The 20702-nt window shown below is 33.4% G+C and overlaps 1 protein-coding gene across 1 annotated transcript; it reads left to right on the top strand.

Annotated features, from left to right (window-relative positions):
• Positions 1–1821: 1821 nt before the first annotated feature.
• LOC149897183 (hemicentin-1-like) lies at positions 1822–19314 on the top strand. The gene is made up of 23 exons (XM_090116929.1): positions 1822–2084; positions 2800–3032; positions 3557–3679; positions 4210–4305; positions 4566–4694; positions 5632–5800; positions 6108–6286; positions 6367–6448; positions 6514–6698; positions 6970–7193; positions 7703–7899; positions 8102–8273; positions 8743–8843; positions 9413–9572; positions 12697–12818; positions 14051–14191; positions 15234–15374; positions 15471–15601; positions 16096–16317; positions 16419–16569; positions 16760–17463; positions 18084–18251; positions 18566–19314. Exons 1-23 carry the CDS (start codon positions 1847–1849, stop codon positions 18812–18814), a joined length of 4317 nt encoding a protein of 1438 aa, XP_089973055.1. The 5' UTR covers positions 1822–1846; the 3' UTR covers positions 18815–19314.
• Positions 19315–20702: the final 1388 nt, after the last annotated feature.

The following is a 20702-nucleotide window of genomic DNA, read 5'->3' as shown; positions in this document are numbered from 1 at the left end:
TAATTTTAATGTATTTCCCTTTTCAGTCAACTCACTGGAATACTTTCATTGCACATGTTATTTACTTTGATAAAGTACAACACTAAAAATCACGCTATAGGTAATAATAAACTCGTGAATATATTGTATTGTCACCGATCCCTGATAGTGTACAAAGTTTGAATTAAACTGTCCGTAAAAAGTGGGTCAAAAACGAGATCCTTAATTGTTACGTGTGTACAAGTTTGAATTGAAAGGCCAAAATTGAGTCTTAAGGAGTCATTTACAAGCAAACACACTGACACACACACACACACAGGGGAAGCTCTAAAAGCGTGTTAAAAAGTACTTACAATTTTAAAACCTCCGACTATCTTGGGAAGTTTGGGTTGTAACTTTGTAAGATAGGTAAGTGCAACCGTTTATTTTATTTTTTGCTTTAGGGGTATTTTACCATACTAATTTAATAACATCAAGTAGCTAAGTACTTAATAAAATAAAAACAACTTTCCATAAAATAACAAAATAGTAATTGTCAATGCTGCCCGTGTCTTAAATATAAGACATTTTAATTATTAGAAAGCGAATCATACTCATGCATCACTAATTATTATTTTTAGCTTTGGTTAAAGATAACGTTATGATAATAATATTAATTTACAAGGGCAAAAGATAAACAGTGCAATATAGACTCATCAGCCAGTATACCTACACGTATAAAGTTTTGCTCCGCCTACACACAACGAAATAATTTGTATTGACAATAGAAAAAACATTATCTACCATACCTAATGTTTTAGGTGATCCAATTTTTTTTAATATCCAGTAGTATTTAAAAAATTAAGTCAAGTCTAAAGACAGAAATTGCTTTTGTAGCGATAACATTTTTTTAATATTTCTATAAAATAATAAGAATTTATTAACCTATTATCTGTAGAAGTGTAAATTTTGTACATTGAAAACATTGAAAATAAATATGAAAATAATAAGAAATCTAAAAGAAATAATATGTCATTAAGTGCGGAAAGCAAACGTTTAGATTCTAGGTTTCGGAATTTTTTATTTTCGACGTAGAGCCTAGGGGCTAGTAAGAAAGTGCGCGCACGTAGCGACGCAACTCCCCATAGAGTTGATGGGAGAGACAAAATAGATACGGAGACAAAAGTTGCTCTTGCGCGCTAGCTATGAGTTATCAATTCGTAGCGTATTCAAATTTTGTACAAACGTATTTTATTATTATCTGTGACCATTGAGATAATATTACTACGTATGGAGGAGACACCACGAACAAAATCTGTGCGCCATTTTTTTGCTCTAACTAAGTTTTAAAAATTATTATCTAGTTAGGTACTTAACGATGAAAGTTATTCCTTTGCACTTTTCCGTATTATTTGTATTATTTGTGCAATATCGTAACACACACGAAGGCATGTTTGATGCGTTTCACTTTAAAACCATTAAAAAATACCGCTCAACATACGTCACATGACGTATGTTGAGTGGAACATAAGTGATGTAGGCGGTGTCGTCTCCTTATTAATATTATCTCAATGTCTGTGACACTTGAGATTTTCCGCCTAAGCCATGGAACATCATTGAGGAGAAAATATAGTGTACTAGAACTTCATCACGCAATTTACACAATACACAACCTAAATAACAGCGTCATCAATATAAAAATGTACAATATCTCTAATGTTATTTTTAATGCATACGTCAATTTTATCATAAATGCGAGTCAAAACCGAGGTCGAAACTGATTTGACAGAATAAAATGACATTTTATTTAAGTGGTGCGCAATCGGGAAAAATAGACACTCCCGGCCGGCGCGCCGGCGATTTGATTCAAATTTTAATATCATTACTCATGCAAGTTATCACTATGAATTTAATTCTGGAATTTTCTGTTACAATAATTTTAATCGTAATAAAAACAGTGAATAGTGAATTCAAAAGTAGCTTAACTTTTGTTATTGACGATACCGGTACTATGATAAATGAAATTGAACAAGTTAAGTTAAGAACTAAAGAAGTGTTAGAAGCAGTGTTAAATTCTAAAAACTCTGATATTGGTAATTTTGTTTTGGTTACCTTCAATGATCCAGGTCAGTAAAGTAATAATGGTTTCATAGAATTACTTTTTCGGTACTTAGATAATCAAAATTCACCGATTGCTATTATCGTAAATATTATGTATTTTGACGAAAAACTAAACTTAAATTACTTATAAAGTCCCGGTTAACAAGTTGGAGCGTAACAACAATTTTAACCGTTAGAAATCGAAAGTTAAGCTAGCGTGGCCGGTTTAAATTTTTGAGAATCAATTTAATCAATTTTTTCCTGATTTTTCTAGCAAATTGACCTGCACCATACTTTTAATAATCATTTTCAAGCTCACTTTATGGAAAACTGCAACAGCTGGTACTTACCAAAAAAAATAGTTGTTCTGGTAACTAAAATGCAACAAACTTGTATTTTTTTAATTTCGCCCATTTATTCTTGCTACGTACTTTTTACCGATATGAAAAATTTCATTTCTAAAGGAACTTTGATCAACTAGAAAACTAGATGAAGTAGAAGTTAGTAGTTATGTGTGACACGTTGTATACACTAAAAATGGCAATAAGAAAATCGGGCAAATGCCAGACTTATGTAAGAAAGTGAGCGAGATGTAATATGTTTTACACGTGAGAGTGAAAGAAAGCGGGTTATAACCAGCCGTTGCGGATTTAATAGACTGTTGGTGAATAACCCGTCTATCCAAAAGGATAGGTGGGTGGGTCAAAAGATACGTCATTCGTCTACAGTAATGTTTTGCAGTGGTTCAGTTTCGTGTGAATACAACCCATGAAGATGAATTTATGGAAGCACTTGATGAGATAGACGTCGATGGAGGCTTAGAATCATGCCCAGAAATGGCAATGACAGGGATTTCATTGGGAATCAAATCTAGTAATCCGAATTCTTTTGTTTACGTATTTACGGATGCATCTGCAGAAGACTATCATAAGTATGACGATGTTGAAAGATTGGCTTCAGTATCTTCGACGAAGGTTTGTTTGTAAAAATAATCGTTATATTTTTAAATATTCTTGATACATCCAGGTATCCAAGTGTATAACCTGTATAAAAATATAACACTCGCAATGGGCCGTTATACCTACCGTCTCATAGGTTTGGTTCCAAAGAAAAAAAAAGAATCAAAATTATTATTTAACGTTCAAGCTTTTTTAAATCCTATAATATTATAAATGAGAATGTTTGTGAGGATGGATGTTTGTTACACTTTCACGCAAATACTACCTACTGAGCCGATTATAATGAAATTTGGTATGTACTATGTACTAAAAGACCCAGAATAAGATATAGGCTACTTTTTATCTTCGAAATCTCACAGGAACACGGGCGGAGCCGCGGGCCGACGTTTAGTCTTGAAATAAATATTTAAAATAGTATAGCCCTACTTCTCCATTGGTGTAAAATTTAGAAACGAAAAAAACTATTTTTATTTATTACCTATTTTTTTAATGTCTTGTTCATATAATCGTCTGCAGTGTAAAATATATTTAATTTTTAGGTGACGTTCTTATTAACCGGTGATTGTGAGTGTCGAAGTTGCGAGAATTATAAAGTCTATAATAAATTGGCCAATGCGACTGGAGGACAAGTATTCAACGTGGAAAAGAATGAGATCAAAAATGTTTGTAACTATTGTATTAACTATACACTTCCTTCTGAAGTATTGAAATAATAATATTAATAATCATGAATATCAGGCGTTTTCGTTTTTATGACTTTCTTTAAAATATTGCAAAGTCTGTTTAAAAAATATTTTTTCTTATATCTATCAAGTATTTTAAGTTTTCGGATGGTTAGTCTCTATGTTATAGCCAAATCCGGGCACTCCTAGGTTGGACTGGTCAAACCTCAGGTCTGGCATAATGACTTTGACAAAGCCCAAATGAAAAAAATACGCTCTTTTACTAAACAATTTTTGTCAATCGTTTAGCTAAGGCGTCTTTTAATGTGCGTGCGATGCCTATGCCGCATTCGCCTACACGCGAGACTGCTGCTGACTTCAGTCAAAGGGTGAAATTCAATTTTTTTTTGAAGATTGGCTTTTGCCAAACCTGACTGACATAAACCAGTCCTTCCGCGAAGAGATTGTGTTTCTGGGTTTGACTATAACACATACATATAGTATATTAACAATGTGTATTATATTTATAGATTCTCGATTATATAATAGACTCAATTAAAACTACAAAATGTTTGGTGAGTCAACGACATTTCTTTTCGGAAGACCAGCGAAAATTCGAGCTTCGGGTAAGTAATCGAGATATCAGTAATCAGTATGTATCCTTTATTATTTTATTTTTTGGAAGGTTTTGAAAAAAAAATAACGACAAAAATAATTGCTTATTAAAGAAATATATTAGTTACTTACTTTAACTAGCCGATAAATTAATGTTTGTGTATAACCTGTCTATCCCTTGATTATTACGTCTTTTACCAGATGCATTTCTTTAATGTACGAAGCACCCTTACCTTCACTAAAATTTTAATAAGTATCAATGTGTTTGCAGTTTTTAGTGGATAGTAAATTAAACGAAATAACGCTATCATTAACTGGTGAAAAGCCTCAATTAAAAGTATTCTTCTCTAACGGAACCGAAGTAATGACCAGTGTGTTGGTTACACTAAGCGAAACCCTGGTAAGTGACTACCTATAATACAATAATTTATCTGTGCATGTATAACATTACCACTTCTCGTAATGGTGAAGGAAAACATCATTAGGAAACTGACATGTCGACATATTTATGCTTCGATCGGTTATAACAATTATTTGCTGTACATTTTCATCACATAATTTTGATGCTATTTTATTATGCTCCTCCCTAACAGATATTTTTTGTTCAATTATACATATACACAAATGTATAATTGAACTCGTTCTTGTGATAGATATTTTTGCTAATCTGCAAATAGAAATATATATTTTATGCTCGTCACTGTACCCTCATAGCAGTTCCGTGTCCCAGCAGTGGCAACGTAAACGGGCTGATGATGATAAAGATGATTTGGTACAGTTTAAACATGTTTTAATAATATGTATTAAATTCGTAATTTCCATATCACTTTATCGTAAAACTATAGTTTAGTAATATATATGTAAAGCGGTATATAAATTTAACTACACTTAATATCTGATAACTACTTTTCATGCCCGAGAGAATTCCCTTTGAGCACGCGAATCGAAGAAAGAAAATTTTAGACACATTGTGTGTTTATCTCTTTTTTGGTTCCCAAATATATGAAAAGCATTATTTTACGAAAACATAATATGGTTAACGAACCTTACATAGAACATAGATAGTATAATATTTGCGCGGTCAAAACTGTGTTACGCGACCCTGAACGTAAAGGGAACGTGGGCGATATGTAATCAGTACAATTCTAAATAGCTAAAATTCGGCGAACTACTAAAAGATGATAATAATAGTTTGTCATTTCATTGTTGTAATGATTTGCGCAACTGGCACGGATTAAGTTGTGCGATGGATAGAAGCTAATTTTTACTACGTATGTAATAAAAATTTACTGAGGTGTAAAATAAAAAGTAACTTTTATGATATTGAAATATTTCAGATTCTGAAAATGGTGAACGTAGTCGGTGAAGAGTACATAGCGAAACTGGAAGTAAATGGTAAAGAAGCGGATCTTAGTATAAACGCAGCATGTAACTTCGCATTCCAATATGGATTCTCACAGATACCAGCTAGTTCAATGGATAAAACTGTATACCGTCCTACTTCAGGTACTGATAATAATTTAATGTTTTTTTAGAAGCATGGGTTAATCTTGGGGACTTGGAGTAATATTTTTTTACTAAGAAATATTATTGTATGTATAGGTATCAAGTTCAGTTACAGTCTCATAAAGGTACTTATGCCCGCCTAGCATTAATGTAATAATAAGGAAGAACCTGACTCCCGAGGGAGGCGTGGCGACCAGCTCCATCTGCATATATTAAAAAAAGCACTTAAAAACAAAACTACTAAAAAGGTTTTTCAGGTAGCTTTGATATAATATATATGATCACAATTGTCCACATTATGTTACAGGTGGAAAAGAATATTTATCAATACAAATAACAAAACAAGACGATGAAGTCGAACTGCACACTGCCCAAATTCGTGATGTTTTAGGGAACATAATAATGAATTTAAAATTAAGGTTGGTCAAAGAAAAGTTCTATGTGACAGAAGAGTTTATGCCTCCAAATCAACCTTTTAAAATTGCTGTAAGTAAGCTTAAGATTGCAATGTCAACAAATACAGAATAAGAATTGACTGCGTAATTTAATATTTTAATCGTTTTCAGGTTGTAGGAACATTTAAAAGTACTAATGAAGAAATTACGAGAGTTGCTTTACCGACGATTGAACCATCCAAAGTCACTCCTGGTCAGTTATTTTAAGATACTGCCTTGCTGTGATGTTTGATTATTCCTTTGAACACTCTTTTATAGTTACAGAAAGCAAAACAGAAGAAACAACGTCAACCACGGAAAGTAGTATAGAGATGGCTCCAAATATAGATGAAATAAAAATTGTGAATTCTGATGATAATGGCAAAGTTTCAATAGAGTGCATAGTTAGCAGTAATCCTAAACCAGATATAGAATGGATGGATAAGTACGGTAACACGTATTGTGTAAGTAAATCTACTTATGATAGGTACTTTTAAAGAGCTCACGCTTGTTCACGCAAGAGAGCAAGCTTCAGCTTTCTAGCTATCACGGTTTATGAGATACAGCCTGGAGACAGACAGACAACGAAGTCTCGGTAATTGAGTCCCGTTTTACCCTGTGGGAACGGAACCCTGAAAAAGGGAAGCATCTTAATTTTTTGATAAAAATATTAATAAATAGAGATTAATAAATGTCAATGTGATGTAAATAGTCATGTTTGTTATAACTTTTTAGGGTTTCGACGTTCATTACGATGAAAGTAATCCCATAATAAAAACAAATACTGTTCTGAACACTGAAAGCCAAGAGGATAATATCTTTACATGCACCGCAACTAATGGACTAGGCACTAAGTCTAAGTATATTGATTATGTTTCTCCAAAAGAACTACCAGTTATTGATAAAACTGTTAAAGAATACTTCAAAAACAAAGATGAAAGCATTGACATCAATTGCAGGTATATTAATTTAAGTGAAAATAAACTTTCAAGTAAAATAAATGAAAGAAGAAATTCATTTATAGCCATAAATTAATTTCTTCTTGTGACGTCATGCTAATGATATTTTCATAGTGCAGGTGTTTAAGTAATTGTTATCAATATTCAAGCTTAACGGGCATGATTTAGTATCACAACCACCATCGTTAGAATTATCCGTTTCTGTAGCAATTTTGTGTTTATTGTTTGAGAAACAAGCCTTCACAAGCAACCCTCCTTGCAATTAGACACAAAAAGTGCATGTAGACACTTTTTGTGTCTAATTAATTTCAATTGAGACATACTCGAAAAGTTTTCAGTAAATGTAACTGAAACCATAAGTTGAAGACACAGTATTGAATAAATATCTTACAATTATTGTGCTAATTCCGAACTGCGGATTAGCAACTGGTCTTCCTGTGATCAGTGATGGTGTGCCGTGTCGGTCACTTGTTTTACTCCAATTTCTATTGCGTCAAATTCAATTTCAGAGTCATAAAAGGTAAGCCAAAGCCTGTCATCACTTGGCACTTCAAGCAACAAAAAAAGTTTGCATACGTAATATTATCAAGTACAGATGAAAACTTGCACATTGACAATTTGAATACAGATAATGCTGGCGCCTATAAATGTGTCGCGGAAAATTCTGTAGGAAGTGATGAGCACAAAGTTGAGGTGCAAGTAACTGGTAAGTAAATTTAAAATTATAAGGTGATAGTAATCATGCAAAAGATGTTATGAAATTTGATATATCCGATCACCGATACATTTTTAAACAGAATTCAACGAAGGGAGGTGGTTCTAAATTGAAAATTCAACTGCAAATTACTATATTTTGTGAATTTTGTTCCGTATGGAGTTTAATTTATCGCTCATGTGGTTTGTTTAAGAACCTCCGCAATTTACACCAAAAGAAACAACACTAATAAAGGCGCCGGCTACGATAGTTAACTTGGACTGTGTCGTCAGAGGTTGGCCCAAGCCTCGCGTGCGCTGGTATTTCAATGATAAGGAAATTGTGAATGGAGCAAGATATCTTATTCATGACAATCATACTTTAAGGTTAGTCCATCCTATCCTACTATCCTATCCTACTAATATTATAAATCCTACTTCCTACTTAAATTATAAATGCGAAAGTTTGTGAGGATGGATGTGTATGTGTATGTTTGTTACTCTTTCACGCAAATAATAATTTAACTGTATTAATAATTTTGTTACCTATCATGATTGTAATTGTTTACTTGTTTTCTGTGTTTTTATCATTGATGTAAATTGTATTGTGTTCATTGTATCTTGTGGAGTCAAATAAATGTTTTTTTCCGATTACAATGAAATTTACCACACAACAGGCTAACTTGGATTAACATAGGATAGGTTTTATCCCGGATATCCCACGGGAACGGGAACTATGCGGGTTTTTCTTTGAAAACGCGGGCAAAGCCGCGGGTGGAAAGCTAGTTCTAAATATCTTGTTAAGTGGTATATGGTCATTTCAAATATTTAAAATGAACAACCAGCCTCTTTTCAGCTTCCTATCAAAACCAAAAGACACCGGGAAATTCAGATGTGAAATTGTGGGTGTCGTCGACAATAATAATATAATTTATAATGTGGAAGTAAAAAAATTTGGTAAGTATTCCATTACAAGTTTGAATTGGTGGACTACATACATACTGAAGAGTGAAGTCCCATGTCCCCTAGTGGGATAAGGGGCAGGTGCATTATGCATCTGTTTCACTGATCGATTTTCTTTGATCAATTAGACAAGGTGATCAGTCTTCTGTGTCAGCCAGACCGAGACATTATTTTTTGTCTTCGTCTCCACCGGGAATCGAACCCAGGACCCCTGGGTGCTACGCTCATGCGTCAACCACTGTACCAAGGAGGCCGTCGGTTACTGAAGACGCATAATATTAAAAAGCTTTTGTGCTTCGGTGCCATAGATTAAACATGATGTCGGTGCTTTGACGTTGTTTATTCGACGTTTGACCCAACTACCCTCACTTTATAGTTGGTGACTGACTGTGATTTATTATCAATTGACTTCACCAATTGCACAGTGTGTAGAATTACACACAGTACATTCTTATTAAATTCAAACGAATATTTCAATATTATTAAATATTACGGATTATTTATTACGGATAAATAATAACTAATATATTTTTAAATAATACATCTTTAAAAATATTTTTCAGCTCCTCTCTTCATAACGCCGCCGCTAAACACCGAAATACATTTGCCTATTGGTGATACTACAACTTTAGAATGCAACGCAGGAGGGATCCCTGAACCTACTGTTCAATGGAGTTATGTTAGTTTTGACTCTAAAACAAATGCAGCAATTAACACTGATAAGTAAGTGACCATTATGTTATTTTGACAGATTTTATTTTATTTTTTTTTAGAATTTCCAACAAAGAAAACATAATAATTTATAACGCGTTTCATTAAAGAAACGAATTTTCAATGGCGGCCAATGCTGACACTGACATATGGTAGGGTCAGTAAAAAAGAAAATAAAAATGATGTAAATGGATAATTATTTTATTATTTTGTTATGGTATTAGTGTATTTATATGAATTATCATATTTACGTATACAGAATGCAAAAAAATCCCCATAATACTTGTAACGAGCCCATATAACTGAATAACTTTTCCCAAAGGACATATTTTGTCAAATTCCAATAAAACATTATTTACTATCGCTTAGACTAAACTATTATAGGGAAAATCAAATACATTTTAGTGATTTAACTTTTCCCTATTTTTTTTGCATGCCGTACGGCCGTGTGTAAGCGAGAGGGAATGATAAGCGCCGCCATTTAAGATTCGTTTCTTTAGTGAAATGCGTTATAACAACTTAACACTAACAGCCGTACAAATAAAAACTTGCTTATTCAAACCTTGTGCAATGAATAGATATGATAAGAATAAATAAAGAATAAGGATGTCATAATTTCTTACAAATAAATTTGAAATAACGTCGATGTAACTATGCTCACGCTATGCAATAGGCGCGGAGCGGCAACGTAGCAATTCATCAAACAATTCATTCACAAAATTATGAAAAACATTGAAATTGTCTACGGTTAAACCTTGGTGCTGTCATTTTGACGCTCGTTTGACTTCGTCGAATTTGTTGTGAAGTTTCATCATACGATGTTCTGTTTATTTATTTTTTAAATATTTATTTGAAATAATTTAAATATATCATTAAATATGCAAGCAAATGAAAGAGAACGCTATCCAATATCCGGAGAACAGAAGATAAACCCACCTTGAGATAGAGAGTTGCCAAATAACTGGTACTCAAAACATACAATTCCAAGCTTAGAAGATTTATATTTTCAACGAAAGTTTATATTATTGTGATAAGTTTAGAAATAAGTGTTTTATGTATGTATGGTTTGGCGCATGTCGTGAATAAATAAATCATTATAAATATCGAAAGGGTTTTTCATAATTTCGGATATTTTGACATTTCATACAAAATTTTACATTTCAATAGGTACCGTCAAATGTGGCTACTTGACCTTTACTTGGCAACTTGACCACACCTTCCGTTTAACAACAAAATATCAAATTTTGTAGAATTGAAAGCAAATTGACCTAACGTATCAATGTTGGTAGGTTTTTAAAATATTAATTGGCAACATATTTTAATTTTAAAGCGGTAACGCTGTTGGTTCTCGCAATATAACGTATCGAAGTGTGACTGTGACTAAGGATCTTTTGCCGGTGTCAGTATTATTATGTTTGTAGAGCTTAAACTGCACATCTCAGGTGAGTACAGTTTTGATATGTTGTGTAATAAACCCTAGAGATTGATTTAACAGTGGGAACTATCCAATTTTAGGCTCATCTGTCGAAATATTTGCTTGGGCATTGATGCCTCAGGTTAGGTCAAGTTGCCATTGACCGCTGCGTGGCAACTTGACCGACGCCTAGGGTTGACACAAAAAAATAACGTGACTGCATTTTTTCCTTTTTTATCTGTTTCGAGTTTTGCATAGTAAAATCAATAAATTTGCTGCAAATTTCGAACAATCCAGATACTTATACTATCTTTGATGACAACGATTTAGCATATTTCTAATGAAAAACAAATGTTTCCTTACCTATTAATAAATACCTATAAGTATTAAGTAATATACATAAACATATGTATTAAATTTAGTTTAATAAATAAATAGTTCATTAAAATTTGTGTCTTGTTTGTGACAACCCTATCCGACATGTAATGCTTTGTATGAAATCATTACAAATCCCGTGGCAACTTGACCAGGTAGCCAGAGCCTAACAGTTTATTGTAAAGCTTCGGGCTGCAATATTTAAAAAGTCGAAGACTTAAAAAGTAATAGCAACTTAGCCTAAAACAAGAATGTTAAGCATCTACCTATGAAAACTGATGTGCAAGGTCAAGATACCACATCAGTGTCAACTTGACCTGTATTACGTTTATTAGTAAATAATGTCAGATTCAATATATTTTAAAGAAATACCTAGTAAAAGTGAATGATGAAATCATTCATGACATGAACAAATCGTAAAATGTTAATAAAAGTTTAACATAAATAAGTTAGCTAAGAAAAAGTAAAAAAATGTGGTCAAGTAGCCACATTTGACCGGTACGTAATGAAATTATTAATTTGCTCAACTTTTTCTACTTCTCGTATTACTATCATTGCTATTATCTCAAATTTAGATTGAAAATAGGTTCTAAAACTTGTAAAACACAGCACAATGTACTAAAAAATACGTTATAACTAAGTTATGTCAGACTTATACTAGGGTGGTAGCCGGAATAAGGACGAAATAGCATTAGTAATGAATACTTATTACGAAGTTATACTAGGTTTCGTTTATTACGTGTTTATTTGTATGATTTTTCCTTATTCTTAGTTTATTCTTTTCATAAAATGTTATAACTCGTTTATTTGTACGGCTGTAAAATTGTTTATCGTATAATAAGAACATATGGTTCTTTACTTATAGGAAACTACAACAATCGTACAAATATATTGTATCATACAGATAAATGTTTTCATGGAAATAAAAACATAGTATAGGGTCTTTCATTAAGTAGGGCCACTTCGTTTATGTGACATCTAACCAAATATATATTTTATTATTCATCATCAAATTACCATGCAAAGTTACACGAATGTCCAGCAGGCACAAAGATTAAATTTTATTATCAAATAAATGTTTGAAACATTTGTGGAAAATATTTATCGAAAAAGGCCCGAATTGCTTCGAGAAAAGGATGGTACGGCCGTGCCGCTTTTTTTTTGCTCGACTTGGCGGGGGCACTGCCGTGCCCCCAGATACTTTCTAGACTCTAAGAGCACACATAGGCCGATTAAGAAGAGCTGGAACGTCAACACATGCTAAGCTCATGTGTCAACCACTGTACCAAGGAGGCGGTCAAATGGAAATTCATTAAATATCTATTAAATTACTCAATTTCGTTCCAGGTCAAAGAATGGCAATAATTTGGTCCTAACTGGTGATGATATTAATAAAGAAGGATATTATATATGTAATGCGAGCAATGGAGAAGAACAAATGTCGATCACCTTTAAGGTTTTTGTTGGAGGTACTGTACTATTTGATCAATTATCTATACTAAAAATATTGAGCTGAAGAGTTTGAAAAATATAGATCTTTTCCACTGGATTTGTGCGTGATCCCTTAGTTTATATAGATCAAAGTCGTGCTAGTTACACTCATGAATGACTTTGAATTATTTTAAGTTTGCTCGATTTGTGACCTCTTGGATTTGCAAAAAAAAGTTTCAAATTGAAAAATGACAAAAAAAATGTATATTCAGCAAAGCCGGGGTGAACAAATAGTTGTTTACGTTCTCATGTCATAAATTTAACAAATAAAAATTATATTTTTACGGATTTAAAAAGCGATTTATTAATTATCCACTGAATTAAAAATGTCTGAGGTGTCACATGTAGGACACACGATTGCAACGAAGTTCCTTTCGTTTTGAAATAAGTATTATATTTAGGAGGTACAATTAAATAAATAAATGAAATAAGTGAAGGAATGCTAGTACACTTTTACTATAGTGCGTTATGCGTAGCGCTCTCTGATCGCTATGGGAGCGTCCATAAATAATTACAAGAGGCGATTTTTTCAATTTTTTGTCCTTCCCTTTCCCCCTGGTGAGATGTCGTGAGATTTTACTTAACCCCCTCCCCCATCCCCCGTGAGATTTTTCAAAATGTGGGTTTCTTATCTAAACGTATTGATTAATCATTGTAAAAAGAAAAAAAAATTGCTTCGTGCTTTTATTTACGACTAGTAGTTAAAACTAGAAATTAATGTTGCTGAAAGTTATAAGTGTAATAAAAAAATTGATTCTTTGTAAAGTAGGTTTACGATCGAGATGTTTACGTGATAACTAAAATGCAGTGGCAGCGCTCGAGATGAGATCTCTCTCTCGTTATACCTGCGATCGCGCTCGTGAGGTTTTGGTGTGACACAAGTTTCTGAACATGTCACCCGACTAAAACGATTTTAAAAACGTTATCACGTCAAAATTAACAAGATCGTAACCGTTGTTTAAGACTTTGCCTATACCCCCCTCTCCCCAACGTAGGGTTAGATGAGATTTGACTCGACCCCCTCCCCCCTCCCCCTAAGACACCTCACGTAATTAATGGACGCCCCCTATGCACTATAGCAAAAGTGTCGTAAGGATTTTACTTGACACTCGCCTGGCTCTAGCGTACCGCGCGATAAGAAACTTCGTTTGAAAAAGTTAAAATTAGTTAGGTACCTCGTTTCAGTTGCATGAATAAAGAAATGTTTCAGTTCCGCCTTGGATTGTTAAACCACGTAATAAAACGATTAATGCAGTAATTGAGGATCTAAGGCTAAGCATACGTTGTGAAGCTTTTGGTAACCCAAAGCCAACAGTTACATGGCAAAAAAACGGAGCCGACCTTGCTACTGGTAAGTGTTATTTATTTATTGAGATTTCTAATGCAATTCTTCTTGTTTATGCCCTATATCCCATCCATTAATGTGCTTGTAATCTATACTTAATATTATAAAGCTGAAGAGTTTGTTTGTTTGTTTGAACGCGCTAATCTCAGGAACTACTGGTTCTTTCGGTGTTAGATAGCGCATTCATCGAAGAAGGCTACAGGCTATATATCATCACCGTAAGACCAACAAGAGCGGAGCAATGCGGGTGAAACCGCGGAGAACAGCTAGTACATAATAATTTATAAACGTAGAAGCGAACAAACCAGCAGTTAAAGCCGTTCCGCGTTAAGGTGGGTACTGAACGGCGTTACGCGGCGTAATGCTACGTGTTACACCGCGAGCCTTCGTGCAGTCAGTACGCCGTGTTACGGGGAAACCAGCGAGCAACGAGCTGCTCGGGAGCGCTCCACCCGGCTGTCGATTTTTTGGGCGAATCCTTTGAGTGTTACGCGGTTCGGTCAGTACGCTCCTGCAAGTCATCGAAAGCGCACGGGCGTTGCGAGTGAACAGTGACAGAGAAGAGCAAGTTTTGTAGAACCCAGCTCATCTAGAGCATTATAATAAACTGAAGAAAGAAGACGCTTGGAATAGATTGCCATCTTGAGTGAACTAACGGCGAAAGCGGAGCACAGAGTTTTGACGAACATGTTACGCCGTTTGTATTGATACCGCGAATGGTCCATTACACCACGTAACGTTGGTCAGTACCCACCTTTAGAGAAACATAGATTTAAACCATTAACCGAAAAGAGTCAACGTAACCGACTAAACGCAAACAAGCTAAATAAGCTGACTTCAAACGAAGCGTACGTGTATGCCGCTTTATATATAATATGTCTTCCAAGTTAATAAAATAAAAATAAAAATCATTTATTGAACAAGGTTCCTTACATCAAAATATGTAATTTATTAATGTGCAGTAGATCCTTTCAATCTGAAAATTTAAACTTAATAAGTTGATTGCTTGCTTGCTGATTGAATAATTTAACACATTAACTTATTTTAGGTATGTATAATCTTGAAACCAAGAACAACCTGTTAATTATACATAATATAAATGATGATAATGAAATCAGTGGCACATACACATGTATAGCAACTAATACGGTAGGCACGGCATCTGAAGATTATGAAGTCCAGGTTTTAAGTGAGTAGAATTTATAATTGTTTCTCAGTTTCTTAATAAGTTATATATCGAAGTATTTCCTTATTCTATGATCATTAATTAAATAATAAATAACAGGAAAACCCACAATTGGAAGTGTACAGGAGTTATGTATAGAAAAAGATAAACCAACAGAACTTTGGTGGTGTAACACTGACTTTCAGGATAAATATAAAAGGAGAGACAGCAAAATAGTCTGGTTTAAAAAGGTAAATACTACAAAAAAGTCAACTACATTCTCACCATGTGAAGGTAAAAAATAAAGCTGATAAAATTATATAAGAGTGACCCTACGATGAATGGAGAGAGCAAGGCTTAGAATTTCTCCGCGCGACGAGATCCGGAATAAGGAAATACGCGGAAGAACCAAGATAACTAATTGCTCTCAAAATCTCAAAATTTAGATGGCAGTGGGCAAGCCGCTTACTCGCGGAACGGATGCTTTTGCGTTTTTGTTCTGTTCATTTGTGTATTTTATTATCTTTACTATAATATAAAGCTGAAGAGTTTGTTTGTTTGTTTGTTTGAACGCGCTTATCTCAGAAACTAGCTACTGAACCGAATTGAAAATTCTTTCGGTGTTAGATAGTCCATTCATCGAGGAAGGCTATAGGCTATATATCATCACGCTAAGACCAACAGGAGCGGAGCCACGCGGGTGAAACCGCGGAGTGCAGCTAGTTAATTAAATGTTTAATTTCAGGACGAATATTTTATAAGGAATCCATTTACACTGAATGGGTATGAACATGAAGCAATGACGTATATATGCCGAATCAGCTATACAGATGGCGGAACAGAAAATTTCGCAATAAACATTAAATTGTGTTTTCCGCCAGAGTTTTACAACGACGTAGAAAAACATGGTACATATGTCATGAATAGCTATTTAGATTGTACAGCCAAAGGGTCCCCTCCTCCAACGGTAAGTATATTATTATTATCATTGCTTTACGTACAATTAAATTGAAGAGGGTTGTTATAAAAATAATTAAAAAGTAGTAAAAATGATAAACGTATTAACAGATTACGTGGTATAAAAATGGGAAGAGACTGTCCGATTTGACGGAAATATTGAGAGCAGATGATGAGGCCACATATAGATGTGAAGTGACCAACAATTTTATCACAAACACAAATCATGTAATATTCAGGGAATTCAAAGTAATTCGTGATGGTAAGATGTTAGGTTTTTTGATGTTAGTAAATTTCTTTATGAATGGTTTTATTAGCCTGATGAAAAACTTTTCATCAATTCACAAACTACATTGAGATTTTTTTATAAGCCTGATGAAAAACTTTTCATCAATTCACAAACTACATTGAGGTTTTTTATGAGAATTAATAACTTCTATGATTATTTTCAGAATGCATCATAGATATTAAAATGTATTCAAGCAAGCAACGTCCGTTTCTCTCGAAAAAAAACCAATTAATTATTCCAATTACACAATATAACGTGGAAAACGATTTAATCCGCATACCTGAAAATAGTAAAATTTTCTTTATATGTCCCAATAATTATATTAAACTCGGCGGTCGCAATTTACTTGTAAGAAGCTTGAAAGCTAAATGCAAAACGGACTCTCAATTTGAAATAAAACACAAAGCTATCATAAGCAGATCAACAAATGTGTATGATTTGGAGTGTAGTGAGGAACCAAAACCTCATCTTCGTAATCCAAATATAGTATGTAACTATTTGGACGATTATCAAATGATTAATGTGGGATTTCAATTGGAATCAACTTTTCAAATCATGTATAGTGTATGCTTTAACACGGTTACCAAGGAACCGACTTACGCACGATATGAAATATATCATTTCGGACATCGTACTGTGAGACATTATGAATACGAAAACAGCAAATACACGAATGACGAGGCTGAAGTATATGATTGCGACTGGCAAAGAAATTTCTTCATAAAATCCTTTATGTTTGACATGTGCCCAAATAAATGTTGTTATGTAAGAAGACAATTAGTAAATCCTCAAGATTTATATCCCAGTTATGAAGCAGCTGCCTTCAATAACATTAATGTTGTACCTCATTGGACTTCATGTAGTACTGTAAGTAGATAGTTATTTCCTGTATGTTACTAATAACCTTTACAGATAAGTATTCTATACTGTACGTTTTAATAGATATATATATATTACTGTAAAAGTCTGAATTGTAAATCTTAATAATCCAAATCTAGCCGTCCTCGAAATTAATTTTCCTATCTCTATTAAGCAGTCCTTTACCGGAAACCTTTACTGAAGCTGTGCTGAAAATAAAACGACATTTGGAAAAATCAGTGGTCGGGTCCGGCTCCTCCTTGATCAATTTCTTTGTGTTATATGTGCTTGTTACTCATACGATATTCTCTAAATTATTAATCCTATCCTACTAATCCTACTAATATTATAAATGCGAAAGTTTGTGAGGATAAATGTGTATGTGTGTGTTTGTTACTCTTTCACGCAAATACTACTGAACCGATTACAATTAAATTTAGCACACATATAGAGGGTAACTTGGATTAACACATAGAATAGGTTTTATCCCGGAAATCTCAAGGGAACGGGAACTATGCGGGATTTTCTTTGAAAACGCGGGCGAAGCCGCGGGCGGAAAGCAAGTCTACATTAATTTAGCTGGGAATATGACATCAATTCGACCTATAACTTGTTTTGATTATATCTAGAACTGGAACGAGATAGAAGAACGAATCCTAGCTAAAGCCAAGACAAATGGGGAGAAATTCGAAATATGGACTGGCATTTATGACCACCTAGAACTCGGATCGTATGGATTAATTAAAAAGCCCGTTGCAATTCGAAATACCAAATTCATGCCAAAACTATTATGGAAGGTAAGTGCAAAACAAACATCTAAACACATTTGTCGTTTTTCAAAGAAATTTTATATATTAAAATTAAAAATGTAGGTATGTGATTTAAAAATAGGTGTACATTTTGTATGTTATAATCACTTGTTATGAAGACATAGGCTAAGAAAAATGCAAATCAAATCAGTTCAGTAGTTTTTTGCGAAAACTACCTAATAACTGGATTAGGTAGTTTTCGCAAAAATCGCACACTACCTTTAAAATAATACTTATTACATTAACTAGTATACTCAGTTGCACTATACACCACATTCATGTGTATTTAACCCGATTTTCAGGTAGTACATAGTAAGATATTGCGCGCTGCTATTGCTATAATTCAGATCAATTCACCAAATATACTTGATCCTAAAGAAATAGAAGATTACGTGATTTGCCCGGATATCACGGACAAAGTGAAATGGATGCATAACCCCGATTGGAAAGATCCCAGCAAAGGCTACACTTATATCTGCGGAATTAAGGAATTTTTAAAAGCATTTGATCGTATAATTTTCTTGAAGGGCGTGAAAAGGACTTTAGTATGAATTGTAAAGTTTTACTGTTGTGCAAATTAGTTTTTAATTTTAATTATTACTATATAGATCTGTGTCCGTATTATAAGGATTTTTATTAAATGGTTCTTATTATTTTAATAATATCACCATTTATAATAATTTCTGGATTGTTAAATTGATTGAATGAATTGAATGAAATCAACGTTATATGGAGTGACAATCTACATGCACCTAAAGTTAATAATATATAAGTAGACATGTGTTGAACAAGCTCAATCGTAGACCATATTAACACTTTCGTGGAGCAACGCACCAATACTAACTACGATTACATTAAAAATGAATACCCTCTCCATACTCAGACATTTAACAATCAATCACATGTCCGGCAATGATTGGGGTCACTAAATGATACGCTAACCATATTTCAATGCAGTTAACTCTCCTAGTGTTCAACCAATCGTTTGCACAAATAATCGATACTCATTATAAGACCAATCTAGACTAGACATTAGGGAGACATTCGAACAAAAAGATTCGCTCAAACATGTCGAAACTATTTGTACTTCACAATGGCTCGTGATAATACATCAATGGGAATCACGACGTTTGACGACTATGTACGAAGGTTGACCTTTGAACCCGAGTTTTTGTAATCCAAGCGATAAGTGATAAATTTCAAATCATTGATTGTAATGATTAGGTCAGATCTTGTCTTTTCGATTATCTATGCGATGGAAATATTGTAATTGCTGTGTTTATTTTGATTGATCTCGTGGTATTTATAATGTACTTTTAAGTCACAGTGTACGTTCAAATTTCTGGATGCGACGACACTTTGGCATTTTGAAATAAAGAAAGAAGAAATGAATATACATACTATCAGAGATTTCTGCTACTACTCCCATCTCATTGTATTGATTATCTATACTAATATTATAAAGAGGAAAGGTTTGTATGTATGTATGTATGGTTTTCACGCATAAACTACTGGACCGATTTTGATGAAATTTGGCACAGATAATCTTTAGACCCTGAGAAAGAACATAGGCTACCTTTTATTGCGAAATATGTACCACGGGTGAAGCCGGGGCGGACCGCTAGTAATAATACAATCATCGCAGTGAAAAGGAATTATTACAAAAGAAGTTGTAATGGTTAAGTTATACGGTGATTAAAGAATGTACCTAGTTACAGTTTTCTCTTGAAAACATATCAGTTTTTGGAGTTGGAGTAACCTATAGGATTTAAAATTATGACGGGATGTCGGGATATTATTAAGAAATATTAATACTTTTCTTATGACGGGAGGTCGAAATATTATACTTATAAATATATTCTAATAATTATATATTGGTCTCAAAACAGTAGTCTGTATCAAATTTGTTTATATCTTATATATAAAAAAAAATATTTTGCGGAGGTGTAATTGAGTTTTGCTTCCTATTCTTGAATGATGAGTTATAAATCATAGATACAACACGATTATTCTGTCAAATCTTTGAATTTTTGTTTTAGGTAATAGTGATGAGAAATATGAATATCGAATATCGATGGATTCATTAACATACCTATTTGTGTTTGTTGAAGAAAACATGAGTATCGTAAATCGTAATTAAATAAAATTATTGGGTATCACAATAATGAAATATGTTTTTTTTTTTTATAATTAAACAGGTTGCTTTAAAATGTTGGCATTTCCTTATTGTATGGATAGTATAATTAGGGTGTTCCTAAATACCACATCAAAAAAAATACAGCAACTGGAAATGAAAAGTTCAATCTATATATATTTAGTTTCCCACTCCCACACTTCCCACATATTAATGCTATATACCTATACGGAAATCTGTCTCTCCGTTGTCTGTATGATAAAACTCTGAAGTGATAATAATGATGAAAACTTTATAAATATAGT

Source organism: Colias eurytheme, chromosome 26 (genome assembly GCF_061535395.1).
Source record: "Colias eurytheme isolate Ceu_HAF_F1 chromosome 26, ilColEury1 Martin Lab GWU primary, whole genome shotgun sequence".
Lineage (NCBI taxonomy): Eukaryota > Metazoa > Arthropoda > Insecta > Lepidoptera > Pieridae > Colias > Colias eurytheme.
This window is presented reverse-complemented; position numbering and strand designations above follow the sequence as displayed.